At 57.7% G+C, this 11064-nt stretch overlaps 2 protein-coding genes across 5 annotated transcripts in view; one reads left to right on the top strand and one right to left on the bottom strand.

The window, feature by feature from the left end:
* Positions 1-1569: 1569 nt before the first annotated feature.
* ANO7 (anoctamin 7) lies at positions 1570-4793 on the top strand. Its single transcript, XM_080408980.1, is given in 8 exon segments — positions 1570-2444; positions 2447-2514; positions 2940-3146; positions 3547-3689; position 4135; positions 4140-4229; positions 4334-4441; positions 4572-4793. Coding segments are annotated over 8 exon segments (921 nt in total). The 5' UTR covers positions 1570-2269; the 3' UTR covers positions 4701-4793.
* A 650-nt stretch (positions 4794-5443) lies between these two features.
* Positions 5444-11064, bottom strand: part of HDLBP (high density lipoprotein binding protein) — a 40260-nt gene continuing 34639 nt past the window's right edge. For all 4 annotated transcript variants that reach the window (XM_080409666.1, XM_080409665.1, XM_080409664.1 and 1 more), the window contains 4 exons: positions 10765-10950; positions 9208-9324; positions 8610-8738; positions 5444-7904 (listed from right to left, as the gene is read on the bottom strand). In XM_080409666.1, coding sequence (XP_080265792.1) covers positions 7818-7904; positions 8610-8738; positions 9208-9324; positions 10765-10950 — 519 coding nt within the window. In that variant the 3' untranslated portion in view covers positions 5444-7817. The remainder of the gene's footprint in view (positions 7905-8609; positions 8739-9207; positions 9325-10764; positions 10951-11064) is intronic.

The following is an 11064-nucleotide window of genomic DNA, read 5'->3' as shown; positions in this document are numbered from 1 at the left end:
AGGTCAGGTTCTGGTGGCGCTTTGTTACAGACGGTGTTTGCCCTCAGGAAACAACGTGAATCGCGTCCTGCTTCCCCTAAACACCGTGATGCAGCGCTGCTGTCCCTCTGTACTCCTGGTTGACCCAGGCGATTGAAGGTCGCACCTGCAGCAGCTGGAAAACCTCCCTGGGAGCATCAGGCCTCTGCCGCCGCGCTGGTCTGACAGCCGTGCCACCAGCCCGGGCACAGAGGGGCTGCCCTGGCCACGCCGCTGTGGCTGGTGGTGTGTCCGCTGGCAGGGAGAAGAGTTAAGAGGGCGTGTTGCCAGCAGGCAGGGGGAGATTTCTATGCATGCCAGCCTTTAGGAATTCTCTGTTCAGTGAACCTGTGAGGTAGCTGGGAGACATTTCCAACGTGGTCCGTAGCGCTTGCAGAGGAACGTGGTAACGAAACGTATATTTTAATTATGAAAGCTGCTCAAGGCATGTGCAAGTTTCAACTTCTCGGGCAAAAAAATGCAAATTCTGGTTGTTTTTTAAGGTAGCAGATCCCTTCCCTCTGTTAGGGATTGGACCGGAGCCAATAGTGACAGGGCCTTGGTGTTAGCAGACATGCTGGTCATGTCAACCTCAAAGGTTTCACTGGGCCACGGCCCGTGGGAGCTGTGTTCTGTGTTGCTGCCCTGTCGAACGATAGAGACCTAAAACAAGAAAAAAATGGGAGGGGTGTTTGAAAATTCGCTTTTGGTGGTATTTTGATTCATTCTGATCTGATGTGGATTTGAACCTTTGAAAGAGTGGGGTGAATCCCTTCTTCAGCAGGAGACTGGTAGCGTTAAGCAGGACAGCGTGGCCCTGTGAAAGCTGCTGGAGGGTCCCTTCGTGGTCTGCGTTCCTCTTGCTCACCTGGCGTGGTTCTGCCACACGTGGTGATGCCACAGGAGCTGCTGGAAGGGGTGGGGTGATGCCAGGCTTGGCTGGGAGGAGCTGCACCCCTGCCGTGCCCCTAAACCAGGGTGATTCCCCTCATCCTGCCACAGGGGTGTGTGCCTGGTGGGATGAGTTGCTCTGAGTCCCCCCAGGGCTCCATGAGCTCTCCCAGGGGAGAGGAGCATCCCGGCCGCCAAGGGGCCATCAACTGCTGCGTGCCCACCCTGTTCCCTGGGCTGCTGGCTGCCAGCGCGACACTCGGCCGGCAGCGCTTGGAGGGCCAAACAGAGTTGGGGTTTCCCTCTTCCCTCCCCGAAGCTGCAGAAACCAGCAGAAACGTTTCCCTTGCGAGTGAGGTGAGCAGCTGAGCACGGCGCTTAAAGCTTCCCTGGCTCTCGTGCCTCGGCCAGGCACCAGACCCGCTGGGGTGCAGGGGGGACCCGCGGCCCCGTGCTGCCTCTCTGTGGTTTGTTCCGCGTGTGGCCCTGAGCTCCGCTGAACCCTGTCTGGTCAGGGCCATTCAGGTGTCCATCTCCAGCTGAAGCAAAGGCAGGGCCTCCCCCAGGCTGCTCTGCGGAAGGTGCTCGCGTGCAAACCTGATTTCCGCCCCTCCTCCTCCTCCCCGCCCAGGCTATACCCATCCGACACGAGCCGGCAGGTTGGGTCGGGTCCCCAGGGCTGGTGGGTTGGAGCAGTGGGGTGGCGCGTCCCACTCTCTGCCCAGCCCCGGGAGAAGCAGGTGGTGGATGTGCGGTCTGCCCCGATGCCCCAGCACGTTTCTGGTTTCCCAGGCCCCCAGCACCTCCTCCCAGCAGGACTAACTTTGCCTTTGTTGCAATCCCAGGTGCCATTTCATCTTGTCATGCGGGTCTCTTGCTGGCTGCCTCATGTGGTTCATCAGATCCCTGGTGGGATTCACAGCACGGGCACAGGGCCACCTCCTCAGGAAGGACTTGGCCTTCTCGAGGAGCTCAGATGGGCGTATTTTGAGTGGTGCAACATTCAGAAGCTCAGGCTCTTCACGGCACCTTTACACCTCTTCATGGTCCAAGCACATTTAGCTCCTTGGCCTTGGCCCCTGATGCTCTGGGACTTCCTCTCCCACCCATCTTCCCACCCCTCCCTCCCTAGTGAAGGATCCCAGCGGCCCCTTCCACCTTCCCTCTCCACCTGCCCCATGGTTCAGGGACACTGAGGACTTGGCATTCATCACAGCAGCTGTGCAAAGCCCCTGTTGCCCTGCCTGGTCTCCCGCCAGTCCCTCAGCCCCACTCTGCCCACAGGTGGGACAGCTCTTTGATCACCTTCTTCAGCTTCCTCACATCCCTGTGGGCAGTGCTGCTCTGGAAGTGGAGCAATATGTCTCTGACTCACCACTGGGACTGCTCCAAGTTTGAGGACGTCGAGGTGGGATTTGGCTCTCTGCAGCACCTCCCCAAACAGCATGGACCAAAGCTACCAGGCGCCCCTGACACCTTTTCCCCTCTTCCCCAGGAGTGGCCGCAGTCCCAGTTCATGGCCATGGCTCCTGTGACAATATAAAACCTAGAATGGGGGCAGAGGAGCTGTATTTCCCCAAATGCAGCCGGCTCCACCAGATTATGGCTGTTCAATGGTCATCATAACGATGGCGAGATTGTGGGAGCTGGAGCAGCATCTGCCCAGCGTCTGTCCTGGGGCAGCAGGACGTGGTGGGATGGGATCAGTGTGGGGTAAGAGAGCATGGGTTAAGCTGAGGATGAAGACAGGTACCCCTGGCCTCTGGTGGCACCGGTGGCTCTCTGCCAGCTCAGCCTGCAACCTGCTGCACCCAGGCTCGGTAGCCTGCCCTGGCGTTTTCCTGGCACTTGTAGTGCCCTGGGTTAAGGGTGGAGTTTTCCTGCCCGGCACCAGCTGCTCATACCCCACATGCTGTGTCTGCAGATTGCCACGGTGGTGACGTTCATGGTCTCTGTTATCTTCTGCCAGGCAGTGGTCATTGTCCTCCTCTCCGGCTCAGGGAACTTTCAGTTTGTGGCTTTGGTAAGAGGTGGCTGGAGGTACTCCGGGACCTGCTTTGCTTGCTGGGCCTGCTCACCACCCTCCACCCTCTGTGCTCAGTAACAGGGTGGAGATCCGCCTGGATGCCCACCAGTTCATCTGTGATTACTGGTGGCCTGTGGCCAAGTGGGTGCAGGGCATCAGTATCTGGTTCTCCATCCTGGAGACCATCACTCACCTGGCCATCACCAGCAACATACGCGGGGACGGCAGGCAGGTAGTCAGAGGGCTGCAAGCAGAGTAGGGGAATTAGGGGAGAAAAATGTGTTTGGCCAATGTAGGACACTGGGTGAGGAGGGGAGCTGCGTGCCTGGGGTGGGCCCACCGGAGCTCTGCCATGGGAGGTGGGAAGCCATCACCCCTCCCAGCCTGTGTGGCCCTGCTTGGGTTTAACGGAGGCGTGAGAGCAGGACACAATGCCATCAGCAGGGAGCTGCTGTCTAAGACCAAGTGGCGCACGTGTCCGGTTTCTCAGGCTGAGGGCACGAGAGGCGGAAAGCCACCTCAGGAGCACGGGACACGGAGCAGGTCCAGCCAGCGGGGATGAGGCATCCCCTGCCTGCAGGATCTGCTGCAGCACATCTCCCTGCTCCCAGGCCTTCCCCATCTCCTTCATCTCTGATTTCCTGCCCCACGTGTACTACAAGTACACCCATGACAGCAGCCTGCGTGGCTGCGTGAACTTCACCTTGGCACATGTGCCATGGGACTTTGTCCTGCAGAGCAACACCATGTGCAGGTGGGAGCCCCCTTCTGCCTCATCTGGCTCCCCTCCTTGCTTGCTTAGGCTTGTGTTTGCTTTTTTCTGCCACAGCAACTGTTTTCAGCACAGCAGCATTTAGCCACGTCCAGGATGCCCACCTACCCTTGGGGTCCTCACTCGTCCCAGGGCTGAGCACCTGCTGAATGTGCCTGTGTGCAGGGTACGGGGGGGGGGCTGCTGACCCGGCCTGACCCGGGGCTGGAGCAAAAGCTCACTGGCGCTGGAGGAAGGCACTTCTGCAAAGGAGAAAGCCCCCCTGGGCCAGGCTGCCTGCAGCGCCCAGGTCCCGGCTGAGGCTGGGCAAGGTCTGGTTTTGCTGCGTTGCAGCATGCTGGGCTGGCAGCTGCGACCAGAGCTCCCACCGCTGTGACACCCACCCCGGGGCAGGCAGAGGCAGCAACAGCTGCATTTGCTCCCCCAGATACAGCGTTTAGGGACTGGGATGGCAACTTGACCTTGATTTATTGGCAGCTGCTGGCCATACGCTTGGGTTTCATCGTCACGTTCATGTCCGAGGTACCCACCGCCCACCCCTGCAGGGCGGCCCAGGACACAGTGCTGGGGTGGGGGGGCGAGGACCTGCCACCTCGGCCAAGCTGCACATCCCCGCTCACTTCCAGCATGTGGCTTTCTCTACTGGACGTGTGGTTGCAGGGCTGGTACCTGACACTCCTGAGCGCATGGAGGTCAAGGTGAAGCATGAAGAGCACCTGGCCAAGGACACCATGGCTTGAGAACAACGTGGGCTGCAGCAGCTCCTCAGCTGCCTCCTTTAATGCCTTTTTTGCTTTAAACTTGTGCAGAGGCACAGGTGAGCCAGCAGGCCGTCCTGTAAGGAGATGCAACAGCTTGCACTAGTGCAAACACCGGCTCCCTTTTCCCGTGGTTCGGGTCCTTTTGGAGAGATGGGAGACAAGCAGCAAAGCCAGCGTCACAGACGTGGTGGCAGGCAGAGACTGGGAAACTGAGCAGTTTGCCAGCGGCTGAGCACCACACACGCCCTGCGGCCCATGGCGCGGTGACCGGCCCCTCCTCGGGCCAGCCCGGAGCCACGGGACAGCCGGCGAGCCTAGGCACACGGGCTGGGGGGGCGGCAGGGAAGGACGCAGCGGGTGCCGGGTGTTTGTTCGCAAGGGAAGCCCAGCACTGCACAGGTGCCCCGGCGGGCAGCGCATTAAAGGATGCCAAGCGTCCCCGAGCTGTGCCCGCCGGCACCCAAGCGCAGCCGCAGCCCTGCTCGCCTCTTGGGGCAAGCAAAGGTACAGCCGCAGCCGCCCGCGCTGGATGGAGCCACAGCTGGAGCTCCGCTGGGAGGGAGGGGAAGAGCTCCGGTGACCCTCCAGTGTGGCAGCCCCCGAGCCGAGCTTTGCCTGCTGGAGAGCAGCAGCTTGGCCCCAGCTGGTGGGCACCAGGCACAGGGAGCAGGCGAGAGGCCCTGGTTATGGAGGAGGTGAGCAAGAGGAACCACGGCTGGTGCCTCCCGCTCCTCCCCTCCGCGGGCAGCACCCCCGGCACCACCTCGCTGGGTTAAGCAGGTCGGTGCCTCCCCACAAGGAGGGCACAGCTGTCGCCACTGCCCAGCGCTGCTCTCGCCTCCTCCCTCGACCCAGCCACGCGCTGCCGCAGCAGAGCACACAAGCTGCAGCTCCTCAAACTTCACTAAACCCAGCTGAGCAAGGGCTGCCTTGGATACCAACGCACCAGTATAAATAATATCCACGACGCTCCAAGCTGTTTCAGGTTTTATTTTAGAATTTATAAAATTCCAGTGTCATCCATACTCATGAGCCTTTTTACATGTTTGCATATAGTCTCCAAATTCCAAAGTTAAGGCCAAGGGATCATTGCTATGGAAACGTACAATATGGAAGACGTCAAAGAGAGGAAATGGACACATGCCACAGTCTGCTGCGGAAGGAGGGCGGTGGCGCGACAGTACTAGGTACAATCACTTCATGACCTTCTTTAGAGTGGAGGGTTGGGCTGTGGGGCACGAGCCCAGACGGCGGTGCCCCGAATGTAACTCAAGCCTAGCTGTGCAACTGGCGAGGGCACGGGGGGCAGGGGGGCATAAAGAGGAAGAGGGGGCGATAGGCTTGGTGACGTAGGACAGACCTAAGCTACAGGGGTAATAACCATTTTCTGACAGATGCGGATGAGAGGGTGTCACCCTAGTTCTGTCTGACCCACCCTGCCCCCCACCCTGGAGGCAAGGCCACCCTGTCCTCCCAGGGCAGCCAGGTGCCCTGCAACAGGTCGTGGTCAGCTTCAATCGTTTCTCAGACTTAAGGAGAGCATTGCGAGGTTTTGGTTCGGCATAGCAGCCTCTTCCAAGAAGAGCTGGCGTGGGAAGGAGAAGGGCTGGCACATCAGGCCTGCCAGACAGCGGGAAAGGCAAGAACGCTGGGCTCAGCTTGCCCGAGTTCGGGGCCTTTGCTCCGTAAGCAGCCCTAGAGAAGAGGGGCTAGGGACTCCTGCCGGCCCGAGAGCTGAAGCAGCGGAGACTTGAGGAACGGCTCACACTGCAGCCTCCGCAGGACTGAGGCAGGGGAAGAAGGGAACAGACCCCACGCTCCCTGACTCCCTCCAATAAGACGTGGTTTTCCTCTTTTACTGGCTGGAGGAGCCCGGACACAGCCCCCTTCGAGGAAGCCGCGGCAGGACCTAGGTGCAAGCAGCCCACAGTACGGAGCACGGATCACCCTCTACTGCCCATACGATGGAGGCCTCGGGGAGGGCTCGATGCACCACGCTGTCAGCCCCTGCAGCACCCTCCGAGCAGAACCCTGGCTCACCCCTCTGCAGCCAAGGGCTGTGGCAAGGCTGTGCCTACGGCCCTGGGGCCGAGCCCCGTCCTAGCTCAGCACGCAGTCCTACGGTTCCGACTCACAGCCTGCCTCACTGTCACTGCGCTCGGCTTCCCTCCGGAGGAGCTCCCATGGCCACTTGGAAACAAAAGGCTCCTCTTGCTTCTCCTGCACGCTTCTGCTCTGGATGCCAGGGCAAGAGCTGCAACAGCTGCTTGCCCACTCACGCTGAGAGGCCACCATCGTACTGACTTTTGAGGTAGAAAGAAGGCAACAGTAACAGGTGTCCCTACCGCTCATGCCTAGGTGCCGCAGCGCTAGCAGAGGACTACAGCTTCTCAAAGCCGTGCTTCCCATCAGCTTCTCCTGGGCCACGCAGCAACCTCGGCCAACCCAAATCTGTCCCAGCCAGTAAATATTGTCATGTGCTGGCTTGCCTGCCTGCTCACGCTGTTGGGAAGGGGGAAGGGAGGGAACGTGGGGAACTAGGAGCGGGGTCTGTCATCACGCACTGGAAGACTCGTCAAGTGTGCAGGCTGGGACTGTGCTTGGAGTGGCACAAGGGTGCACTCGCTACACGCTGCACTCAAAGGTGTTTTACCTGACCAGGGTAGCCTTATGTTTTTCTGGTCCCTTCCATCTCTGCTGCCTCTTACAGTCTATTGAAGGTTTTGTTCCTTGAAAGCAAGTTTCTGACCTTTTAGATTATTTTAAGCTCTCCCCACAGTCAGATATCAGCATTAAATGAATATTTGGCAGTTAAAAGGAAAAAAGTTGATTGCACTCTACAAAGGTAAGGTAAGGCCTGGGATAAACACAAAGGAAAGAGGGCAAACGTTTTGGCTTTAGAAAGTCAAGGAAATTTATTTCCTGAGGTCATGAGACAGGAAGTAGATTCCTAGCCACAGTAAAGGAGGTCTCCTAATGAAGGCGAGAATGCCTAGTAAGACATGCTCAAGAGAGCAGATTGCTCTGCTAGCGCTTGGGAAGCTGCAAATCTTAGCCACTTTGAGTCAATTATGAAGTTTCTAACAAAACCACACACATTTAGTGTTTGAATCTGAGTGGAAGTCTTGTTCCAAAGGAGGAAAGAATATCCATCAAGAGATGAGGGTGAGTCCTAGCCATGGTGATAGCTGAGGGGAGCAGGATGGGGTCTAGCACTCCAGACACCATTAGGAGACCTCTTGGGGCAATTGACTTGTGCTCCAGCCGCTGGGTCAGATTTCAGACAGGAAGTATTTGTGGCAGGTTAGTGTCAGGTCAGCAGGCTGGAGGAGTTTCTGCTTCCAGGTCATTATCGTTTGGGTCCCCAGGGAAGAGTCTTGGGGGCCACTTGAGCCCCAAAGCTGGGGAAGTCTTCAGAACTGCTCATATCAGGGGCCTAGAGCAAACAAAAAGGGAACAAGTTAAGCTCCCACCCTGCTGCAAACCTGCATGGTGCACCCCTGAGCTAAGCAGCATTCCTGATGTCCAGTGAGCAGTGACAATGGGCGAGGGCCAAAAAGGATCATTAGGTCTTTAGGAGTGCCCAGAGCGGACAGTCAAGCCACCTAGAGGTGACATTTAGGAGGGTGCAGACAGGAGCAAACGGCAGGCAGAGGAAGGGCTCCGAAGGTCCAGCCTCAGTAACTCAGGCACTGGAGTGGGGCGAGGCCAGTCCTGCAGCAGTGCGCGCGTGCCAGCTCACTGCTCCCAGCACCACTGAGCCAGTTCTGTGCTGCAGCAGCAGAGTCAGAAGCCCCAGGGTGCATTCCCTACTCCTAAACACAACAAGACCTGGCAGGGCACTTTCTGGTAAGGGTCCCCCCACGCTCCCACCGCTCCATACTGGGAGAGCGGTCAGTGTGGGCAAGACGTTTGGAAGGAAGAGACAGCAGTGCTTTGGAAGCTGGAGAGGCAGAGCCCAGGCCTGCTCTCAGCTCGCATGGGCCATGAAGAGCAGGAGGGCCCTTCACTACCTTCTCTGCCACCAAGGAAGGGAGAGTGCCGTCTCCCTAGCCCACGCAGGAGGGCCAGACCTCAGAGTCCTTGGCAGAGGGTGCCACACGCCCCGTGCTCCGAGGCCTGCAGCAGCAGTAGCACTCACCTTCTCATTGTTGACAGTGGCCCAAGGGGCATCTCTCACCACAAAGCCCTTGGATGGGGCCTTGGACTCTTCATGTGAAGAGGGCTTCATGTACACCTGCATTGCCTCGTTGTCCACCACATCTGCAAGCTGCAGTGACACAGCCTAGTTAGGAGGGGATCTTGACAGTTCCTCAAACTGGTACAACACGCCTCCCCCCTGCCATCTCGCCGCGCTGCAACCCATCCAAGGTCACCAGCCCGTTCTACGATGACAGAACACAGTGCTTCTGCACTAGTCTAACAGCCACCAACTCCTAAATGATACAAGCCGCAGGAAGGCAAGCACGTGCACATCCTGGTGGTGTCCCAGCATTCTCCTTCATTGTCCTCTCCTGGACACTGGGGTCAGTTCTTGCACTGCTTTGCGGAGCAAAGCCAGAGGCTCTGCACCCAGCTGGTCTGAGGGACAGCTGCAGATAAGGGCTGACTGCCACCTGCGCAGGGCTCAAGGTCTCAGACACAGTGGTAGAAAATACCACACGGAGATAGTTCAGACATTCGGCTCTCTGGCAGAGGAAATCCTGCTAAGCCCCTGCACAGACTAGCTGAACACTTACATATTCCTCCTCCAAGTTTAGGATGTGATCGATAGCTTCTTCCACGTTCTCAGGGAGTCCTGTTACAGTCACACAGTTGGGGTCAGGAGCTCCACTCTGGGGAAAGCGAATATCCACCTGCAACACAAGGACCAGGATGGGACTTAGATCTGTACATTTGAAAAGCCACAGACTCCCCACACCCTCATCATTAGAATCACAGAAGAGGAAGGCCCCGATCTGTTCACTGCCCCAAGTCTGTTTAGGACCTCCATAGTTCAGATGCTGGGGGGTGCAATGACATATACCTGGCCCCAAAGCTTGTCTGGTTCCCCCTGCGAAGGGAGACAGAACTGAGCTTGGAGTAATGACCCGTCTTCTTCCAGCAGCCTCTGCTGTGCCGATTGCCCAGAGGCCCACTGCTCTCTGTGCAGCACTTGCAGCAGAGACACGACAGGCCTGCATTTCCAGGCAGTGTCCTCACACTGCTGCATTTTCACCGTCAAGCCACTAGCATGAAGCACGGTAAGCTGTCTCCTCCACAGAGAGAGTAATCCCAGCTGACAATCATTTTATGGAGCTGGCTTGGTGTACCCTGTAGATACCCACAGAACTCTCTCACAGCTTGCTTTCCAGATGGGTGCAGGGAAGCCACATAAGACAGGGCCACAACCAAAGGCTGCTCATTTGGGAGCCAAACAGCTTGTTTCAGTAACGGAGCCCAGCCAAGATGCAAGTCTCCAAAGCTTCATCACTCTGGATTCACATTCACTACTGCCACTGCAGTAAAGCACGCCGCTACTGCCACATGCTGTCAGGAGCAAAGGTCCCTGGCCCTCCCGTAGTTACTGTGCCACATCTGGAGCCCTGAGAGTGACTCAAGATTCCCAAAGTCAAGGGAATCAACAGTGGCCTAGAGAGACAAAGAAATCCAGATGACTTCCTCGAGTGAAACTCAAGCTGGGGGGTCTGAAAAGTTTCCTTGCAGAGCCCCCCCAGCAACAGGCCTGGCTGTCCGCTTCCAGTAACAGAGTAACTGATATAACCGCCTTCTCCCTTTGAAGACTATCTGGGACCCCAACTGCAAGAAACCCACTAGAAGGGCTGCACAGAGGGACAGAGCTCAGTGCTGTTTACAGGGCTAACCCAGAGCATCAAGGAAGCATTTCCAGGTTCCTCTTCCGCCTGCAGTCCAGCAGGACAGGAAGAGCTCGGCCTCCTCCCTGCCGAGCTCCCAGAAGAAGGGTGACTCGCAGCTGAGGTCATGTGGGGATGCTTCACCTTCAGATAGCCCGGCTGCCCAGGGCAGACCGGAATGCCCTAGCCCAGGGATTCTGCTCATAAGCTTGTGGAGACAGAACTGGAGGTGAGCATGACAGCACTGGCTTTTCTTTTGCACCAGTTCCAGCTGAAGGTGCTCAAAAAGCAAAAGACAGGAGGACCACAAGATGTGAGCCTCACACTCCTGAATTCAGCCCCTAGTGCCAAGCTGCTACTAAGCTCTTAGTGCAGTGAGCAAGTGGCACCAGTGGCCACCCGCGCCCTGCCCAACCTGTGCTGCATTGCTCCACTGCTCACCTTGAACTCATCCATGATTTTGCGGATGGCTTTACCACGTGCACCAATGATGCGTGCGTGAACACGATGGTCCAGAGTCACATCCTCAGAGACCATCTGCTCCAGCTCACCAACGATCTTCATGATGGCATCCCGGGCAGCCTCGGCATTCTTCTCATAGCCAGTGATGGTGATCTGGTCTTGGGCCTGGGGTGTGAAGAGACCAGGCTCATAAGGAGCTGAGCAAGCCTCCTCCCTGCCACTCCCTCATACCCTCCACCTTATCCAAAAGCAGCGTAGGGAGTTTGGAGCCCCAGGGAA

Source organism: Falco punctatus (assembly GCF_963210335.1).
Source record: "Falco punctatus genome assembly, chromosome: 13".
Taxonomy (NCBI): Eukaryota; Metazoa; Chordata; class Aves; order Falconiformes; family Falconidae; genus Falco; species Falco punctatus.
This window is presented reverse-complemented; position numbering and strand designations above follow the sequence as displayed.